Below are 22,543 nucleotides of genomic sequence, written 5' to 3'. Positions count from 1 at the left end.
GCTGCGGCGGAACGCAAGCGGGAGCATCTGGTTCAACAGCCACTGTGGAAGCACCGGAAAGGCGAGCCTCGCCGCGGGAGCGGGGCTGGCAGGTAATCTCGCATGTCGCCAAATTAGCTCTTATGATGGTTGATTTGTTTTTACTTCTATCTGTGTTCATTGGGGTTATTTAATACTGGCATTTTATACTGTCACCAATTTTTTTTTTTTTGGCTGGGCCGACCAAGTAGTCGGCTAAAGTATATTAAGATTGTAAGAGGAATGTACAAGTCACCAAAAATACTCAAATGCCTGAAATTGTCCGAATACTGAAGATGTATGCACATTTCCTTCTGTATACAGAAATGAACAACAATTAACCTCACCCTTTCAGTACACAGCGCTTACTCTGAAATCTGATTGGATTCTAGTACCAGTTGCCAGACAATGCAGCGAACTGATGGCTTCGGACCTTTTGGTCAATGCAACAGTGTCAGCAGCCGTAACACAGAAGTATAGAGCAAATTATGAGGCACCACAACAATACACAAAATTGCACAAACCACATTAGGATGGGGTTGTGAAATGAGACACTGCCGGCGCTGAATCTGTCACGTGAAAACCAATTTCTCACCTGGCCAGAAATCCATGAGATCGGCTTAGAGCATTCACAATGCAATAAATATGATATTGTTTATAGAATTAAATAAGTTTCAACATAAGATAGGATAGAAGATAATGTGAAAGAGAAGAATATCGTGTCTAGCATGAGACATGATTTCTACACAATGCCACAGACATAATAAAAGATAAATAATATTAAATTTAAATGTGAATTAGTAATGTTTATATTGTAAGAGTTATGTCTAATACTAGTTTTTTATGACACAAAGGATAAAGAAATCATCACTAGTGTCTTATATTAGGATTGCTCTTGCCCGGCAATGTTCTTGGGTCGTACTACATTCCCGGCCTCCCTGTTGTGGAAGACCCTAGCACCCCCTCAATGCATATACTTCCTATGGCTAGTCTCACTTTGCTGCCGTTGGACAATAGACTGGCTCAGTAGGCGTAGCTTCCCTCACCCTAGCCGTTGCGTCCTTTGTGAGTCTCATCTTGGTTGCCTGCCCAGAGTCTCACCAGCTATGGTGGATGGTGCTGAGCGCTATAGGTGCACCAAGCTGTATGCCGCTCAACGAGCAATCCTTCCTGGACTAGCTTTGTGATGCTCGGAAGAAGATCCCCAAACATCGCCGGCTAGGTTTTGACATCATCATTGCCTTAGGAGCTTGGTTAATCTACAAGGAGCGCAACATAAGAGCCCTCGAGGTGAACTGGTAAAGTAAAGGACTAAGGGAGAAATCACTAAAGGCTAAAGCAATGGTAGAAGAGGCCCACCCTTTAGCGATTAGTCAAGGGGGGCGTCCCTCACATAAGCTTAGAGAGTAGGTCACAACTGTTACAAAACAATTTGATCAAGTCAAGGCAACAAATAGCTATGGTTAATTCCCCTCATTACAGGCCATGAATTGCCTTCATGCAAGGGAATAAACGAGCCTAATTGCACCCCATAATATGCCTTCATGCAAGAGAATAAACCAGCCCATAAACACGACTCTAAATTAGCCATATTCATATGTATTGATGGTGTTTATCTTCTTGCCACTTTACCCTAGTTGCCTCTGCATTACCTACAAAAACATTTAATATGCAATTTGTACTTAGTCTCTATACCGTGGCTATTGTGTTGAGCACGTTGCCACTTTCTTCATATACGAAATCGAATAACCTATATGCCTAGTTTAGACTCAAGTACTCTATACAAGTAGTCAAGTTCGTATTCCCTATATGTACAAAGGGACTTGAATTGTTTATATGTACTACTTGAGCTTCGGTCAAATAGGAGGCAAGATGATATTGTATCAACAACCTTCATCGCTAAACACAAAGAAGAGTGAATATGACCAAACGATGAAGTGTACTGGTTCACTGGTTGACCGTTTTCAATTACTTACCGGTGTACAACGGCAGTTATAGCACAGACAGAATTATAGTACAAAATGCAAGACACCATAAAAACAGACGATTGCATTAAACATGTTAGGATGAGGTTTTGAAACGAGGCAAAATCAGTGCAGAATTTGGCACATGAAGACTAGCCTAGAGCAGGAAAAAAATACAATACCCTTGACATAATTGATCATATATAGCAGCTTAAAAAGCTGAAAACATAGTGCTAAGTTTAGGTCCGAAACCGAGCGTGTGTCAACTCTGAAGATGTACTAACATGATGGAACATAGAAATATACCAGTTGAACAGGTGGGGAAAAAAATCCCATGTGATCCTTTGGATCAAAGGAATGGCTGTCCAAAAATCCCATGAAATTCCTTTGGGTTGGCTTAAAATATAGGGATTTTAACATGAGGTCTAGTCTCTTGGAGAAAATCATTGGTGTCTATCTTCCTTCAGAATCCCGTGTTTTTCTGGTGTGCATCCAAATGGTCCTTCCTGTGGTTTTCCTGTATTTTGTCAACTCATAGGAATTGAGGTGGTAGGACACTCGGTGACTCAGATCCTGTATCTTTTTCTTGCCGGGGAGGCCAAGACGGCCTACCGAGTATATTAAGATTGGAAGGAGGAAAGAAACAAGTGATTCCTAAGACGCTCGGCGCAAAGCGCTGAGTCCGGCCATTGCCGGGAGGAACCGAAAAAAACTAAGACCTGCTACAGTATTACAGGCTATTACAAGTTAACTAGTTCTCGACCTGCTTGAATAGACCTGCCTCTAGCCAGACAAGGGTTTCATCTCTAATTACATTAAAGAGTCTCGCTGGGGTAGCAGTAGTTCCTTGGAAAATCCTGGCATTTGTCTATTTACAGATCTCCCAACAGATCAACACAAAAGCTGAATCGAAGGATTTTCGAAATTTTTTGCCGAAGACCTGTCTCGTGTCGATCCACCAGTCTTGCAACTCCTTTCCTGCTTCCCTTGGGGTTTGGAAGGGGATGTTTGTCCATGCCTTCCATAGCCGCCATACCCTGTCTGTGTAATCACATTTCATCAGGAGGTGGTCGTAGGTTTCGTCAATCTGGTAGCAAAGAGCACAGATTGTTTGATTTGGCCATCCTCTCTTCTGAAGATTGTTAGCTGTCAAACATCTCCTCTTGATCGCTAGCCAGACGAAGAACTTCACTTTTGATGGCGCTCGTGTCTTCCATAACAAGGATCCCCAACGGGTGCCTTCTGTTGCCATGAATAATAGATCATATGCCAATCTGACCGTGAAGTTGGCCTGTGGTTCCAGCTTCCAGGTGATTGTATCTTCTTCACCTTCGATTAACTCCGTTCTTTCGACCTCGTCCCAGTATCTTTTCTGTTCCTGCTATTTAAGAATCCAGTATACGAGGCCTAATTTTGACCTTCAGCTTGTTTGCTAGCGTTCTGCACTGGTCAGAGAGCTCTCTGCTGCAATAACTGATATCCAATTCTTCTAGCGAAGGTGGGAGGCCCTCATTCGGTAGCTGAACAATTTTCTTGCACTCGGAGATCTCCAACTTCTTGAGGGAGGGAAGGTTGTGCAGCCCCGCGGGAAGATCCTTGAGATAGATGCACGACGAAAATTGGAGCTCTTCCAGGCTTGTGAGGTGCTGAAGCCCATTATCCTGCTCATCCGTTAGTCTCTCTACTTCGTTTGAGCAACCAGAAAGCTCTAGGCGTGTGAGGGAGGTAAGCTGACTGCGGAAAGATGTGTTAAGGATAGAGGGGTCATCGATCACCAACCTTTCCAGTCGAGGGAATAGCTGATGGCCCTGCCGTGACAAACCCTCCAAACATGGAACGAAGCCGGAGCATTCCCATACTTTCAAACACCTCAGGCTGCGGAGGGATTGGAAGCCCTCTAGTGCTGTGAGCGATTCACAACATAAAATATCCAGCTCCTCGAGTGCCATGCATGATTGCAGCTGTAGAGACTTCAAAAAGATTGCCTCAACTTGTAGTTTTTTGAGGTGCATGGCATTCCCTAGTAAACAAGGCAGCAGCTTTTCTGCCAAATCATCACATACATCAATGCTGAGCTCCTCAAGGGAGGCAAATCTAGCGAAACCTTCATCGCTATCGATAAATGATATATCAGAACACTCTCTAACAGATATCTTCTTTAGAGAGGAGATGAGATTTAATGGAATGCGCAGGAGTCCGTCTTGCGCTGAACTTGTCCTCGCGTCATCTGGATATCCTAATGACGAAGCCTCCAGAGATGACATAATATTTGGTTGGCTGGCTTCTTCCTGTCCTATTGATAGCCCTGTTATATTCTTGCAATCAACTAAGCATAGCTCCTGTAAGGCCTGTGCATGTTCCATCATGAGAGATAGCCACTTGCCCGTTATTCCACAACTAATAATAGTGAGACACTCGAGAGATGGGAGGGCATCACGATTTTCAGCTGTAGTGCCTTTACAGATAAGTTCTGATGGTACATCTGAAGAGAGAAATTCTGGGCAGCTGTATATTTCCAAACTCTTCAAGCATATGAGTTTCCTTAAACCTTTGAACGAAATAGACGTAAGATGTTGACAACCATTTATTACCAACCCAGTTAGGAACCTCATGTTATGGAATGACAGAACTTTGTAATTCAATGTTGTCAGCTGATCAGAATCCCCGTCGAAAAGCTGAGAAGAACTACTAATGGGGAGTCCAATTCTTAATGTTCCACTGGATGACCCCTCCATCGTTGGAAGCGTTGAAACTCGGGAGATGGATAACTCCGAAACAATAGTTGAGGGAGGAAGAGAATGAGGCATAGATAAATTAGGACAATCATGGATGGTAAGCTTGCAAAGACGGAAAAACCATGATGCCCGTTTGACATTAAATTGGTGGCAGTTCTCAAACAACGGAAAGAGCTCCAGTTCAGGGCAGCTTTTAATCGTCAGAACCCTTAAGCTATAGTTCATGATCCTGACAGAAGTGACAGAAGTGCAGGAGCATCTCTTCAACTTTGGCATTTCAATCAACACAAGCTCCTCCAGTGAACGAATTATGACTTCTACTGCATTGCTCATTCTGATCAATACAAGCTTCTTAAGTAAACATAGCCTGTCTAGAGAAAGTATTTGCCATTTTCCACAATTTTCTAGATGAAGTGCTTGCAAAGATGCAAGTGAAGTTGCAAACCAAGTTGGGAAGGTAACTTCAATGTCACTCTTCGGTAGTCTCTCCCCTTCTCCTTCCATGTCCATAGAAGGTTCAGAACTCATGTCACTATCACTGAAATATTCGTCGGGAGTACATGAGTTAATATCTAGTACTTGAAGATGGTAACACTTGTCCAGAGCTTGGGGCAAAGCTCCTTGGAACTCTTCATTCTCAACTCTTAGATACCGGAGATGTATATAATTTACCAATTTGGAAAGAAAAGAATCGAAGTTAGCATATTTTGAAGTCATATGCAACAGTCGCAAATGCTGTGCCTCCTTGAAAGCATTTTGGAAAGACTGGAAAAAGAGAGTGTCATGTTGCCCAATTAAAATCAATGTCCTCAACTTACTCCTTGATGTAACTTTCAGCAATCTTTTCTCAAATTCTTCATTACGAGATATGTTTCCATTTGGTTCCTCCCAGTACGCAGAATCAGTTAGTATTGACAAATGGCGTATACTTGGTGCTAGCTCTTTGCACTCTGAACCATCTATAGTTGCACATTCTGTCTGTGAAACCATTCTCGCTAAATCATGCATAAGATCATGCACAACATACTCTTCGGACAAAGTCGGCCACATAATTTCAACCTGCTGATAGAAACCAGAGTTCACCAATTCAGCTAGATATTCCCTTCCTTTCTGCTCCAAGTTCTCACTGGATCTTTCCACAAAACCTTGAGCAATCCAAATATGTATCAGTTGTGCTTCATTAAAATAGTAACCTTTGGGGAAAAGAGAACAATAAGAGAAACACTGCTGTAAGTGGCTGGGTAGATGATCATAGCTGAACTTCAACGCATGCATGATGCCATCAGTATGTTGCAGGGATTGCCATTCTTTGTTCTCTATAATGCTGCTCCAATGATCTACGGTAAGGTTCCTTCGTAACAGGGAGCCCACAGTTTTTGCCGCCAATGGGTTGCCTTTTAGCTCCTTAGCTATTTTCCTCCCAAGATTTTGTAAATTTGGATCACTGCCATGTCTATCACTACCAAAAGCATATACTTTAAATAGTGACCATATGCCATCATCTTCCAGACCACCTAAATTAATTGACCGTACCGTTCCACAAAATTCGGCAGTAGTGCGGTTTCGAGTTGTGACAATGATCACACTATTACCTGTCACTTTTTCCTGTGACGGATTCACATGATTAGCTATTAAAGGAGCCAGTAGTTTGTTCCAAGAGTCAGTAGTGACATCCCAAACATCATCCAAAACAATCAAGAACCTCTTGGATTTCATATGTTTCTCAAGATCCTGTTGAAGCATATTGAAGTTGCTCGTTTCTTTTTGCTTCTTCTTGGAGACACACTCCAAAATCTCCCTCGTCACTTTATGCAAGTCGAATTTATCGGATACATGGACCCATATCTTGATTGCAGACTTTCCTATCTCTGAATCCTTGTAGACAAGCTGGGCCAGAGTGGTTTTCCCTATCCCTCCATTGCCTACAATTGGCAGGATGGTTATGCCATTGGATCTATTACTGTTATTTGTCATGATCAGCTTTCTGATGGATTCCATCTCTTCATCCCTCCCATACACTATGGGCTCAAGAAGATAAGACGACGTTGTTGCATTTGTGGCCGGAGGTGTGCTCTGATGACTTAGATTTGAAGCTTCAGGAGACTTTAATAATCCGTTTATCTTGAGACCCTTGCTGACATCACTGCAGGCATCCCGTAGTTTACCAGCAATTTGTTTTGTCGTAACAGAAAATTGACTCTTATCATCAATGAATGCGTGGTTTTCTTCTCTTTTCCTTTTCCAGCCGGTGAACCAACGGATAGGAAAGAAAGATGAAATAGTTTGAACTGTATCCTCCTCACTGTTGCCTGCAAAGGGTAACCGCTATTTAGTGCTACAACTTATACATCGTTGAATTCTCTGTCTATAGGTTGTGCCATTTTTTTGATCCACCTACTTGATTAATATTTGTAAGAAGCCAAGAAAAAAATTGTATTTTCTAAATTGTAATTTTTTACACGACTGACATACAAGAAACAAATGAATATACCCTAAGAGATTAGGACACTATCTCAAGCCATGTCAGCAGAAAAAACTTCTCATACAAAGGATAGTCTCTCAAGCTGACTCTGTATAATTACAGACTAATTAATTACTCATTCGCATTCCATTTAGTCAACGCGTCTGATTAGAGTCAACACACGTGTAAAGCAGATTTTTTAGTTGTCTGTTCGTTTTATACGCCAAGAGTCAGATGTTTTGTTAACTCCATGCAAAACAACTAATTTTCTCTCTCCTATCATCTCCCTCTTCCACGTCGGCGAGCATACAATGGTAGAGACAACAATGAGAGCCCTTTATACGTTTTCTTTAAAGAATATCCTAGTTATACGGCAGAATTTAAGCCAAACTTGTAGTTAACCAAAGCTATATATTTGTGGATTTGCTAGATTTCTTTTCAAACACTACGCTTAAGTACCAGGGATATCCCAGGAGGTCACCTTCACGCCCACGCACCCTACCCTTTGTAACTCCCATTTTTATGCTTAGGGCAACAACAATGTATATGACAAAAGTAGTCCATATAGATGGGATCCACATATATAAACTTTTACTATTGTAACCTTTACAATGTATATGGATAGTAAATGACATTAGGAGGAGAGAAGAGATAGAGACAAATCATATATTTTATTCTTTATGGGCAGCCCATATGTTTATGGGTATCTTTTGTTATTTCTTTGCTATGGACTAGTTCCACAATGTTGCTAGGTGGTTGAATCATATATTATATTGTTTATGGATCGCTTTTGAACCACATTGTGGATGCCCTAAATGCTTATAAGTTAAAATTTAAATTTTTATTCATAAATTTAGAGTTGATTTCGAGGTTTTCATCGTACTTTACTTTTTAGCTTTGACTTTTAATCACTACGAATACATATATAAAAATTTTATTCGCAAGTTATTTTCATTTATAAATATGCCGACGATCACCAATAGATTTATAAGTTAAGCTCTCAGTTTCAACTGCAAATCTGCAATAATGTCTAAAATGACAGGAAATCATCGTACCGGAGGGATCGAATATAAACGCACCTTTGATGATCTTTTCTTTAAGCTGATAGTAGTCGAGCTCATCCAGCACGTCCTCCGCGTCGTACAGGAGGTCTTTCAGATTAAAAAGAGACCCAGCCAGCGGATCGTTCTCGTGGATCTTCATCCCCTTGGCGGCCTCAAGCACCACGGCGACGTTCCTCATCTCCCACACCAGCTTCTCGACGTCCTCGTCGAGATTAACTTGCCTAAACCAGGAAATCAGCTTCTCGGTGAACAATGACCCAAGGATGCCCTCCACCAGCCACCCGATGGCAGCCTGCCCCACGGTGCTCCAAACCTCCATCGATCGGAAGCAGCAGCTCGCTCAGGAGATCACTTCGATCAGCAGCTACCCGACTGGAGTGTGGAGATTTTGGAGGAGGGGAAGTGTGGAGGAAGAAGAGCAAATCCACGAAAATACATTAAAAATTGACTTGGGGGTGGGGGCTGGGAGACTGGGAGGTCACGGTGCATGCATGGCTAATTTGGCTATCCATGTCTCCTCCACCTTTGCTTTGAGAGTTGAGATATTTTATTTCCAGTAGCACTTTCGCCGAAAGAGTGTTGTGGGTGCGTGCTTAAGGAAAATAAAGCTTGGCTTAATTTAACCACAATTTATATAAACTGTAATGTATTTAGAGAATCTTGTCAGTTAATGATAGTGTGAAGGTATTTTCGTCAATACACTACAAATGCTGATGCTCATATATATGCTCATTCCTTCGTCAAAAGAGCCTGCATTTTTTTTAATGTAAAAATAAGTTTCATTATTGTAGTAGGTACTTGCCCTACTGTATAAAGAACCTATAATTGTTAGCAGGAATATATATAAAAGGTCATTTGGCTGTGCACCTCCATAATAATTATGTACCATCCTTTTAGTTAATTTTGCTTTTTAATATATGATTGTTTAGGTCAGGTTTCTTTATAGCCGGGATAGGTGATTTCTTTAATATGTAGCCTCCAAAGGAACCCTACCCTGTTCATTAGCAACCACATCTTTTCGCTTTTCGCTTATACTTATATTTATAAGTAAAAATTTTATTTTTCCACCTTAAATTTGATGTAATTTTTTTGGGGTCATCGTATATTAGTTTTCAGCATTGACTTTTAGATTGCTAAGAACACACATATAAAAGTTTTATTTATAAATTATTTTTTATTTATAAATATGTTGTTTGTCTTTTTCTTTAAATAAGTCAAACAATCACCCACTTAATTTTGTAGCTACCCTGTCAAAACACTTTGCGTTTGAAATATTTCTTTGTCTATCATTACTTCCTCCTATCTAAAATATAGCCATTTATACTGTTCAAATTTTATCCTAAAATGTAATTTTACACACATATGTTGATAATAACCATATATTATTGAATTTCTCCACTTACTTGGTCATCTCAACCAATTAAAGCCATTCATTATCTAATTGACATATCTTCTTAGTTTCTATGAAAGTTTCATCATCACAAGCATTAACAACCATCACTCATTTATCAGTTATGATGGTTGATCTGTTTTTTTTACTTCTCTGTGTGTTCATTGGGATTACTTGTGCTAAGTGGTTATTTGATATATCTGAAGAGAATTCTTTGGTTAGCAAATTTTTGACGCGGTTATAGCAAACCTGTAATGCTGTCAAGCTTCAAGCTAGGCTACGGTGATCTCAAGTCCACCAAATAAAACTTGTGCTAATCTGTTGGTTGATCTGGAAGGAGTGTAATGCTTGTATCTTCGAGAGCAAAGCGAGATCACCGACTCAGTTATTCAATGAAATTAGATGTGAAATTGTCACGTGGACGAAAGCGGGGTTCTTTGATTGTTGTGAGTAGTCCCCCTGCCACTCTCTGTTAGCGTTTCCCTGGTTTTCTCCGGTCTCAGGAATCTCTGCCGAGTTTTGTAAACTCATCGTGTACTCTCTCCGTTCTATATTATAAGATTTTTTTATTTACTTAGATTTATTCATATATCAATGTATATATTTTGTATATGTATTTAGATTCGTTAGTACATAAATAAATCTAGACAAAATCAGAAAATCTTACGGCGTGAAAAAGAAAAAGAGGGAATACAAGCTTCCCCATCTTAATGGAATTGGTTAACCCGGTCTGGACTTTCCTGGAAAAAAAAAACTAGTTCAGTGCGGATGTTCAGTTACCCCATCTGCTATCACGTGGCGTGTGCTAAAAAATCTCGAAATATAGCATGATAAACACACTTCCTTCCGTACTCACCAAACGAACAACAAAAAAACCTTTTAAGTAGATAGAATTATAGAATGAATACAACTACCATACTGCTATGGGTGTTTTTATCATTCTTAAAAAGTAACTCAAGATATTAAGAATGAGCATTTTTTCCATCCTAGAGAAGATATCATGAGGTATCACTGTTTTCTATGTAAAATTTAAGAGATTTACTCCGGTCCAACAAAAAGTACCTTGAGGTACCGGTACCTCGATGTACCAAATCGTTTTTCACCATTGGATCTAACTGAGTAGGATGTGTACTGTTAGATCCAACGATCAGAAACAATTAGGTACCACGAGGTACCGGTACCTCGTGGTACTTTTTGTTACTTTTTGTTGGACTGAAGTAAATATCAGAATTTGATACCTTCTAGTATATAAGGTACCAAGATATACCAAATTTTATATGAGATTTGCTTCAGTCCAACTAAAAGTAACAAAAGGTACCTCGAGTTACCGGTACCTCGTGGTACCAAATTGTTTCTTTGGATTTAACAATGCACATCCGACTCAGCTAGATCCAATGGTGGAAAACAATTTGATATCTCGAGGTACCAGTACCTCGAGGTACTTTTTATTGGACCAGAGCAAATCTTATTTTACGTAGAAAACAGTTATACCTCCTGGTACCTACTCAAGAATGGTAAAATTGCTCACCGAAAATTGTAATACAAATTTTTGGTACCAGATACTTTTTCGAAGATGGTAAAAAAGCTCCACTGCTATCGGTTAATACAACAGCAGTCATTGCACAGAATTACAGAGAAAAATATAATACATCGTAACAATACTCGATTGACAAATTAGGATTAGGTTCTGAAGTGAGACAATTCCAGTGCAAAATCTGGCACATGAAATCCAATTTCTGGCATATCTTTTTCAACCGAAACAACTTTTTGATACTTCTGAATAAAAAACCACACGTCAGGTGAGCCAAGCTAGCTCTGCAACAGTTGATCTACCCATCATATGGTACTTGTATTATGTAATGGTTCTGATGGTCGTCATTGCGGCATTGTACAGCAGCTTGAAAGCCTGAGCCCTTACCAGTTGGGAAGCTGGAAAAGTGTGTGCTTAACGAGCCAACGATGCCTGATACTGTTTGCGTCCTTCCCCCTTGTAAAGGTTTTCTTTTGCTTTTTTTTCTGTTCTTCCCCTTGATCCCCTTGGATCTTTGTAATTTGTTTCCCATGCCTGAATATAATTACACCCTGCTCGGGCTTCAAAAAGAACAAAATTTGACCTTCAGGTTGCTTTCTAGTACTAGTATTCTGCACTGTTGAGCTAGCTCTACGCTGCATCCTGTGATATCCAGTTCTTCCAAAGAAGGTGGAAGACCCTTCTCCGGCAGCTTCACGATGCTCTTGCAAAACACGATCTCCAACCTCTTGAGGGAGGGAAGGCTGTGGAGCCCCGTAGGAAAATCAATTAGATTGTCACAAAACCAAAACCGGAGCTCTTGCAGGGACGTGAGGAGCTGAAGCGCTCTATCTTGCTCATCCGTTAGTCTTTCCACTTCGCTTTTGCACCAGGAAAGCTCTAGGCTTTGGAGGGAAGTAAGGTGCTTGCAGAACAGCGTGGTAAGGAAAGAGGGGTCATCAATCTCTAACCTTTCCAGTCCTTCCAGTGAAGCAGGCAAACATGCAGGCAAGCTGGGGCATCGACGTACTTCCAAATGCCTAATGCTGCGATGGGGTTCTGAGCCCCCTATTGCGGCGAGCGATTCACAACATACAACCCTCAACTCTTCGAGTGCAGTGCATGATTCCAACGCTAGATATTTTAAACTTGAAGTTTCTGATGCATCTAATCTTTTTAGGCAGGTGAGATTTCTTGGGAAGCAGGGCCGCAGAGTTTCTTGAGAATACCTGCTGATGTAAAGTTCCTCAAGTGATTGCGGAAGGATACAACTTCCATTTTCTCCATGACCACCAAGGCATCTTTGTGCTCGCAGCAACCTGAGGCTGCCAAGCGATTCCAATCCTTCCAGAGAATTAAGCAACTCACAATCTTCAATTCTCAACTCTTGGAGCGCTGTGCAGAAATGCAGCTGCAGAGATGTTAAATTTGGGTTATCGAATACTCTTAGTTTTTTCAGTCCGGTGAGGTTCATTAGAAAGCAGGGCTGCAACACTTTTAGGGAATCAACATGTCCAATATCAAGTTCTCCAAGTGATAGTGGGAGGAGCCATCTTCTATTCGACTGCTCATCATTTCTGTCGTTATGCGCCAAGGATGAGAGCAGCTTGGGGCATCCCATAATGACTAGCTCCTCTAGGGAGGTAAATCCAGTGAAACCTTTCTTGCTCTAATAAAATGTTAAATTAGAGCAAAATTTAATAGATAACTTCCTAAGAGATGATATAGGATTTAGCGGATGGCACAGAAGTTCGTCTCGACCTGGATATCCTAATGACGGAGCCTCTGGAGATGACATAAGACTTGGTTGACTGTTTTCTTCCTCTCCTATCAATAGCCCTGTTATCTGGTTGCACCGATGTAAACTTAATTCCTTGAGAGCATGCGCATGCTGCAGCATGAGACATAGCCACTTCCCCGTTATTCCACACTTAACAATATCGACATGTTCGAGAGGTGGGAGGGCACCGCGATTTGCTCCAGACATATATTCAAAGGTAAGCTCTGGTGGGATATTTGAAGATAGAAGTTCTGGGCAGCGGTATAATTCCAAAGTCTTCAAACAAACTAGTTGCCTTAAACCCTTGAATGAAATAGTCGTAAGATTCTGGCAGCCTGATATTATCAATTTGGTTAGGAACCTCAGTTTATGGAACGACAGAACTTTGTCGTCCAACGCTTCCAGCTGATCAGAAGGCTCATCGAAAATATCCAAATAAAGATCAGGGTCCAGTCCAATTCTTAATGTTCCATTGGACGACACCTCCATCGTTGGAAGAGTTGAAACATTACGGATCGATAATTCAGAAATATTAGATGAAGGCGGAAGAGGATTGTGCACACACAAAAGAGGACAATTATAGATGGTAAGCTTGCTAAGATGGGACAACCATGAGGTCGGCTCGATTTCAAGTTGTTGGCAGTTCTCAAACAACGGAAATACCTTTAGTGCAGGGCAGTGCATAATTTTCAGAACCTTTAAATTGTCATTCAAGTTCCTGACGGAAGTGCAGGAGAATGTGTTCAAGCTTGGCAATTAATCAACACAAGCTCCTCTAGTGAAGGAATTGAGACTTCTGTTGCATTCCTCATTTTAATCAACACAAGCTTTGTAAGCATCGATAGCCTTTCTAAAGGAATCCTTTGCCATTTTCCACAACTTTCTAGATGAAGTGTTTGCAGATAGGTAAGTGAAGATGAGAGCCAGGTTGGGGAGGCTGCTCCATTATATCCAGATATCCGTAGATGCTTGAGGCTGCCATGTGGTTCAAGACCATCAAGCTCCTTAATTAAAGAAGGTTCAGAGCTCATGCCACTGTCATATTCATTCTCAGAGCTCCTGTCATTGTCATCGTCATTTTCGTAGCTTATCCCACTGCCATATCCATCACATGCATCATTCCAGGACAAACCTAGCATTTCTAAGTGTTGTTTGTCTTTCAGGCTTGCCCCACATGCCTCCTCCTGAGTAATGTTTTCAAGTCCAGACACACCAAGTTGTACAAGCTTGTTCATCTGTTTCAATTGTGTCACCTCAAAACCACTTAAATTCTTGACAATAAAACTGTCTAGTTCCTGAAGAGAGGTCATTTTACCGATGTTAGCAATGGAAGAGCACACTCCCTTTTGTGCAACAAGATGCCGCAGGCTGACAAGATTATTTATATCATCAGGTATATTGGGAGTTCCACACGAGTCAATATCTAGTACTTGGAGATGGTAGCACTTGCTTAGATCTTGGGGCAAAGCTCCGTGGGACTCTTTGTTCTCGAGTCTCAGATACCGGAGATGTGAATAATTTAAACTTGAAAGAAAGGAATCAAAATCAGCATATGATGAAGCGATATGCAGCAGTCGCAGATGTTGTGCTTCCTTGAAAGCATCTCGGAAGGATTGGAAAAAATGAGCGTCATATTTCCCAATTAATACCAAGGTCCTCAATTTACTCCTTGATATAACTTTCGGCAACCTTGTTTCAAATTCCAATTACGAGATATATTTCCATTTTGATCCTTGTGATAAGTAGAATCAGTTATTATTGACAAATGACGTATAGTTGGCACTAACTCTGTGCACTCTAAGCCATCTATAGTTGCACACTCAGTTTGGGAAACCATTCGTGATAAATCATGCATAAGATCGTGCATAACATATTCTGATGAAGAGCTTTCAACTTGTTGAAAGAAACCAGAGTCCACCAACTCAGCTAGATATTCCCATCCTTTCTGCTCCAATCCCTTACCGGATTTTTCCACAAATCCTTGAGCAATCCATATTTGTATCAGTTGTGCTTTACTGAAAGAGTAACCCTTGGGGAAAAGAGAACAATAACAGAAACATCGCTGTAAGTGTCTAGGTAGATGATCATAACTCAACTTCAACGCATACATAATGCCATTAGTATGTTGCAGGGATTGCCATAATTTGTTCTTTACAATGCTATTCCAATCATCTACGTTAAGATTCCTTCGTAATAGTCGTCCCACAGTTTTCGCTGCCAACGGGTTACCATTTATTTCCCTGACTATTTGCTTCCCAAGAACATGTAAAGTTGGATAACTATCAGGGTTATTATTATTACCAAATGCATATGCTTGCAATAGATCCCATATATCATCATCTTCCAGAGCTTCTAAATTAATTGATCCTACCGTTCCACAACTTTTGGCAACAGTCTGAATTCGAGTTGTCACAATGATGGTATTACCTGTTACTTCTACCTCTGACGGATTCACATCATTTGGTCTTAAAGGACCTAGTAGCATATCCCAACAGTCATTTGTAGTTACATCCCAGACGTCGTCCAAGACAATCAGGAACTTCTTGGATTTCATGTGACTCGCAAGATCCTGCTGAAGCATGTTTAAGTTGCTTTTTATTTTGTACTTCTTGCTGGAAACAACCTCTAAAATCTCCCTTGTAATCCTGACCACGTTAAATTCATCAGATACATGAACCCATATCTTGATCTCAAATTGATTTCCAATTTCCGGATCATTGTAGACACATTGGGACATAGTGCTTTTCCCTATCCCTCCGAGGCCTACAATAGGCAAGACGGTTATGCCATTGGATTTATTGCTCATGATCAGATCTTTTATGGATTCGATCTCTGCATCCCTCCCATACACTGTGGGCACAAGAAGACAAGATGTTGTATTTGTGGACGGGGTTTTACTCTGACGACTCTGATTTGAACTTGCAGATCTACATAGCCTCATAATCTCATTCATAATATCTTTTAAGTGACGAGCCATGTGTTGGATCCTGTTGGAGAGTTCAGCCTTGTGTCCAAGGGTGCGTGTACGTTGTCTCGTGGTGTGCTGAAGCCCCATCAATTCTCGTACTTCCTCTGCTGCCTGAATTACCATTTGGTGCACCCTCACCGGCCCTATATAAACAACCAGCATCGGGCGGCAGAGTGCGCGGCTAACTTCATTATGAAATTTTTTATATAATATCAAATATAGTTTCATATTATATTGTAAAATATAAATATTGAAAGTGGTAATATAGTTTTAAACTCAGACATAACTTAGATCAAACTTTTACATTTAATGCTCCACGCAAAGTAAAACAATGATTCCTTTTTATTACCTTAATAATATAATAGATCTAAGAATAATACTATAATAGATCAAACTTATACAAAATTTATGGCATAATATCTCTTCTTTCATGCATCTTCATACTGATAATGTTATCTTCTCTTCATACATATTACTTGTTATGAAATTTCTTATATAATCAAATATAGTTTCAAATATTATTATAAAATGAGCATTTTTCCTATCCTTAAGGAGGTACCATGAGGTACCACTGTTTTCTATACAAAATTTGGTACCTTCTAGTACCTAAGGTACCAAGAGGTACCAAAGTTTACATAGAAAGCAGTGATACCTCATGGTACCTACTCAAGGATGAGAAAAATGCTCTTGTAAAATATAAATATTGAAAGTGGTAATATAGTTTTAAACTCGGTACTAACATAGATCAAACTTTTACATTTGATGTTCCATGCAAAGTAAAACAGTGATTCTTTTTATATTATCTTAATAATATAATAGATCTAAGAATAATACCACAATATTTTTAGGCATATGAGATTAATTTTTTAGTTTAATCTTGCACGATATCCAACCGTTCAATTTCATCACGATTTACAAAATAAATTGCTAATAAATAAATCTTTTTCTCACATGATATCCATGGTGTTTCACACAAAATTACAAAGTATACTTGTCCATGTCCAAAGTCCTAATTTCCTTTCGATTCTTTTCCATTTTTTTTGTCCGCTTTTAAGTCCTAGTTTTTCTTATAGAAACATTGATATGTCTGATTGATGTTCTCTCTGTTTTTTAATTGCTATTGATCTGCTGTCGACCTGATATTTTCTGTTATAGCAAATATTCTCCTGATTGATCTTTTCTCTTATTTTTCTTCGATTAATCTTTTTCCCTTATTTTTCTTCGATTAATCTTAAAATTTCTAGCATATTTGTATAATATATCCTTGTCTAATTCACACAAACATGATTTTTTTTTTCTTTTTTTCTCTTATTTCACATAGTTTTTTCTAAAAAAAATCCTAGTCCGATTCCACGTGCGTATGCAGTATTTTTTTTCTTTTTTCCTCTTATTTTTCCACGGTTGTAACAAACTGTGCAGACAGTTTTCCTAAAAAAGCTTCCTAGTCCAATTCCACTTTTTTTAAAAAAATCAAAAACACCTTTTCTTTTTTTTCCTCTTATTTTTCCACGGTCGTAACAAACTGTGTAGGTAGTTTTCCTTTTTTAAAAAAAACTTTCTAGTCCGATTCCACTTAAAAAAAATCAAAAAATCACGTTCTTTTTCAGGAATTGTCCGATCCAAAAAAATCATTTTTTATCTAAAGAATCACGCTTTTTTTTAGAGTTGTCCGATCCAAAAAAATCTCGCGTTCTTTTTTTAAGGAGTGATCCAACAAATAACGTTCTTTTTTTTAGAGTTGTCCGATCCAAAAAAAAAATCCTTACCTTTTTTCTCTTATTCTCCTTCGATTAATGTGGGATTTTCTAGCACGTGAGAGTAAACGTGATAACTCATTTTTCTATTACTTTATATATATAAATAATAGATATGATCATGGTTGGTTATTAGAGAAGTTTGTCTTATCCAAAAATTTTATTAGACTGACATTTAGATCTACGTTTGATCGTTCGTCTTATCTATAATTTTTTATTCAAATATGTAAAATTATAAGTCATACTTAAAATTTCTATAGTAATAAATTAAATCATAACAATATAATTAATATTTATATAATTTTTTGAAAAAAACGAATTATCAAACATATTCAACAGTGTCAAAGAAAAAATAAATAGTATTAAAAATTATACCGATAGTAGCCTTCTAAATCTCTATGCATGACCTAAATCTAGCTAGTTGCACATGCCCTGGCAGGATCTTAAGCAGATGACGCTGACGCATCTGTATTATGATTCAGCAAAAAAAATTACATAATCTATTAATCGCGTACCTTGAAGTGGTAGGCTGTTGTTCAGTTGCTCCGCGCTTTTTCTTGCAAGTTTTACTATAATAATGTCTGCTCAAAGAACTTGTCCCATTCTTGGTTCCGGATTTCAGCCTCATGCGGCAGTACTTACACTCCGCTTGCACATCTGTTATTCTGATAAGGTGTTACTCGCACTCATCACTGTATCACCATTCGATTCGTCCATTTGCTCTGCTCCGTCAATGCCCTCCTGCAACGTAATTGTACGAAACAACAGAAAAATAAAAGCAATAAGCACTTCTTCCTGAAGTGCTTTTCCATGCCGGTACATTACTAATGCTACTCTCTCCACACCGTTGAGAAAGACATGCATCCTTACTTTTTCGCTTTTACTTATAAGCTAAATTTTTAGTTTTAAATTTAGAGTTAATTTTAAGGTATTTTCAACGTAGTTTATTTTTCAGCCTTGATTTTTATATTTTAATATGTATATAAAATTTTTATTCATAAATTATTTTTCGTTTGTACATACGTCATTTCTTTTATTTCTCAAATAGGCCAAAAGATGGGCACCTTCATCTTTGTTACATCTCACCTATCTTACAAAATACTTTCTTTAAAACGATCGATATACTGGAGTATGTTAAAGTTAAAGATAAGTGCATTGGATTTTGCTCAAAATGAAGAAATTTGTAATATTTTTAAGCGTGAGATGTGTCGACAAAGGGATGATTGTTTGAAATCGTCAAACAATATATTTATAAACAAAAATAATTTACGAGTAAAACTTCTATATACGTATTCTTAGTAATGTAAAAGTCAAAGTTAAAAAATAAACTTTCTATTAAACCTGTGAACAAAGAGCAGTAGGAGAAACAACACTGCAAATGGGAAGGTAGATAGTCATAACTAAGTTTCAGGATAGGTATAATATCATCAGATTTTACTTGAAGAGATTTCCATTTGTCCTGAATTGTCCTCCAATGTTCATAGTTAACATTTCTGTTCAAAAGCGCACCAACACTCCGTGCTGCTAGTGGGCATCCCTTAAGTGCTTTAGCAATCTGCCGCCCAATGGATTGCAAACTAGGATGGCCCACGTAGTCTTCATTACCAAATGCACATGCTTTAAAGAACAACCAAAACTCCTTTTCATCTAGGCCGATGATTTGGAATGCATCCATAGTTCCTATCATTTCTGCCACTGAGTTTCTTCGAGTTGTTGCTAGCACCACGGAACCAGTTACTTGACTATGTTTCAATGGAGCTAACAGGTTATCCCATCCACTCCTGTCCCTGTCTTCCCACATATCATCAAATATGATAAGAAATCTTTTACCTCTAATATACTTCAAAAGAATCTCCTGTAGTAAATTGAAATTGCTGACACCTTTGTACTCTTGTCTATCTTTACATACATGCTCTAAGATCTCAAGTGTTAGCCTCACTTCATTGAAGTTAGTGGATACACAAATCCATATTTTCAAATCAAAATGATCAATAATTCTTTGGTCTTGGTATACAAATCTAGCAAGTGTTGTCTTCCCAATACCGCCAATGCCAACAACTGGCAGAACACGCAAACCACTAGTTTCATCATTTACTAAAAGCTCTATTATCTTGTCCCTATCTGCATCCCTCCCATACACCTTGAGTTCAATAGGAACAGAAGTTGTCAGGCGTCTGTTCCTGTACACACTCTGCCTCTGGTTTGATGTAAATTCTAAGCATGAAATCTCTAGCTGCAGAAACCCCTGCACAAAATGGCCAATTTTCTGTAAATTGTTCACTATTCCATTGATCCTCTTTGAAATGTCAAGTTTTATCTCAAAAGGCAGCATCGTGCTATCAGTTGTATGTTCCTCTTCTCGTTTCCTTTTTCTGCCAGATGAGACCCAACTAGTAATTTGGCTTCTGGCACTGCTTATTAATTGATAAGGAGATGATAACATGGGGGAAGACGCATAGCTTGGCTCAGGATTACTACCAGCAACAACATTGCAACCTTCACCTGCAAAAGCAAACTCAGTTTGTTATGGGGACTTCACAAGGAACACCTAAGAAAAAGCAGATATTCTTTAGTAATAATTAACAAAATTTAAATCATGTGAAAGTACATCATAACTAACCAACAAATAAACCAATATATGACAGTTACACAAATAAGACGGAAACAGGAAGCATAGAACTAGACAGCCAAACGCCCTGAACCTTTTTCGATCTGTTGTTGGAGCCAGTAGTAGTCGAGCTCGTCCATAACATCTTCCGCATCATAAAGCAGCTCTCTTAGATCATCCAGCGACTGAGCCAATGGTTTGTTATCAATATTCCTTCGCAAAGAAGCAGCAAGCACCATCTCCATGTTCCTCATCTCAGACTTAAGCTTCTCAACATCTTCAGCAAGCCCAACTTCACGAATCCAAACTTTCATCTGCCCACAGAAGCTCCCAAGGATGCTTTGCATGAGCCATCCTATTGCAGCATCCACCACATTGCCAACTAATTCCATCATCTCCCACTTCAGTGCTTCACCAAAGGCAGATGCAGGACTTGCACAAGGGAGAAACCAAACAGGTGGATTCAAAAGAAAGGAGAGTGATGATGCATAAAAAGGAAACTATTTGGAAGGCAGGAAGTAGATAGGAGTCCAAGTGCACACAAAAACCAGCTAGCTTCAATGAGGGTAGAGGCCCCTAATGGCCTGACATGCAAACCTGTGGAAACCACAAATTTACTTTCCCTGCAACCTAGGGAAGCTATGCCCTTTTCCATCCTTTCTCCCATTTGTCAAACAACAGAGTCAAGTCTTTGGCTCTTTGCCCTTTCCATTTTTGCAGTGGATAAATATTTAGAGGTTGATTGTTATTTGCAAACGAAAAATAATTTGTGAATAGAACTTTTATATACGTATTCTTAACGACCTAAATTCAAGGCTAAAAAATAAACTACAACGAAAAGATGAGGCTGTTAGTGTCTGGTTATGACTGCACAGAAGAATTCCAATATACCAAGTCTAGTAAAAAAATACAATCACGTTATCATCCACATATTCAAAGAGTAGATAACCATAGGCACTCTAAAACGTATTTAAACACTACAAAATTTCCTCTGATTAGACCACTTCACAGTGTAGGATTCGTCTCCGACAGTGATGCAGTAGCGATCACCTGCGACTGTGAGTAAGACTAAGCCTGAAGAGGATCGAACATTACAAGGCATTCGAGGATCCTTGCGAAAGAATTTTTCTCAGCTAGAATTACTGATAAATGCACGCATTCTACGAATCATACGAGGAGGCTTGCGTTACCTGTGTGGCCATTTGATAACCAAGTTGGGTGCCGCTGAACCCCGCAAAGATGGGGAGAGAAGCTCATCAGGTGGCGGCGAGGCATTTCCTCGAACAAATAGAGCGCGCACCGTCAGAGTACTCAGGGGACCGGTGATGCGCGCCCTCCCTCTTCGGCGGTGGATAGTGGGAGGGCGGCGCGGCCGCATTGCCTACGAGCAGCACAGGGAATGGGAGTCAGTACTCAGAAAAGGGCAGGCCGGCAGGAGCAGGAACAAAGACGGCGAAGAGCACCTTGCCGACGACGACCGCAGTTCACAGGAACGGCATCTCTGACAGGCCACCGCCGGGGCCGAATAGCGACGGAGACACAGACCCATAAGCCGCTTGCGCACGGACCTCGCCCAGCTTCCTCGTCCTCTCTTGAGCCGGCGAGCGAGCAGGGCACCGCCAGCGGCGCTCCGGCGAGCCCCAGCAGACTTCCCTCGTCGCAGCATCAAATAAGGAGGGATTTGATTTTTTTTTTTACCAAAACGAGAGAGAAGGATGGTTATAAAATATTAATAAAATATATATTTATTAGAGTAATAACTAATACAAATATATAATATATGTTGGACGGTTATACGATGAAATTTAAATCAGCGGTTAAAAATGCTTTAAGATTTAATTATTTAACATCATGAATTCACTGCTATTAACTCAGGTAGTCTTATATATATCACTCTCAGAATATTAATATTAACATAAATAATTAGCCAATAACAAAGAAAGTGTACGATCATTAAATTTATCGTAAAAAAATACTCCGACGCCTTCGAGGCGACCAGGCCTGCGCGGCCCATCTGAGCAGAAAATTATTCGCGGCCCACTACACACAGGGCCCACCGATCCTATCGCGGTACATCTGCCAGCCTTTCGAGTCAGCTTTGGAATTAGACAAGTTTTGGTTTTGTAATGGCGTGTCGTCCTGTTCAGGGATGCAAAAATCTGGCAGCTCGCTGTGATCATTCTGAATCTGAAGCATAATATATTATCTGAAAATGATAAAAATTTTCTTTGATTAGAGCCTAAACAGTACATGGGAGTACAGCCTGACGGAGCCTAAAATTACAGGGCATT

At 39.6% G+C, this 22,543-nt stretch overlaps 2 protein-coding genes and 1 pseudogene across 2 annotated transcripts; all 3 read right to left on the bottom strand.

Moving 5' to 3' along the window:
* Positions 1–2,579: 2,579 nt before the first annotated feature.
* Positions 2,580–8,561, bottom strand: LOC121054209 (disease resistance protein RGA2-like). Its single transcript, XM_040523248.1, has 2 exons — positions 8,258–8,561; positions 2,580–7,026 (listed from the first exon to the last, which is right to left on the bottom strand). Exons 1-2 carry the CDS (start codon positions 8,559–8,561, stop codon positions 3,368–3,370), a joined length of 3,963 nt encoding a protein of 1,320 aa, XP_040379182.1. The 3' UTR covers positions 2,580–3,367.
* A 2,950-nt stretch (positions 8,562–11,511) lies between these two features.
* LOC121054208 (disease resistance protein RPP5-like) lies at positions 11,512–13,196 on the bottom strand. Its single transcript, XM_040523247.1, has 2 exons — positions 12,888–13,196; positions 11,512–12,719 (listed from the first exon to the last, which is right to left on the bottom strand). Exons 1-2 carry the CDS (start codon positions 13,127–13,129, stop codon positions 11,726–11,728), a joined length of 1,236 nt encoding a protein of 411 aa, XP_040379181.1. The 5' UTR covers positions 13,130–13,196; the 3' UTR covers positions 11,512–11,725.
* A 22-nt stretch (positions 13,197–13,218) lies between these two features.
* Positions 13,219–21,920, bottom strand: LOC102719767 (annotated as a pseudogene).
* Positions 21,921–22,543: the final 623 nt, after the last annotated feature.

This window comes from Oryza brachyantha, chromosome 4 (assembly GCF_000231095.2).
Source record: "Oryza brachyantha chromosome 4, ObraRS2, whole genome shotgun sequence".
Taxonomy (NCBI): domain Eukaryota; kingdom Viridiplantae; phylum Streptophyta; class Magnoliopsida; order Poales; family Poaceae; genus Oryza; species Oryza brachyantha.
This window is presented reverse-complemented; position numbering and strand designations above follow the sequence as displayed.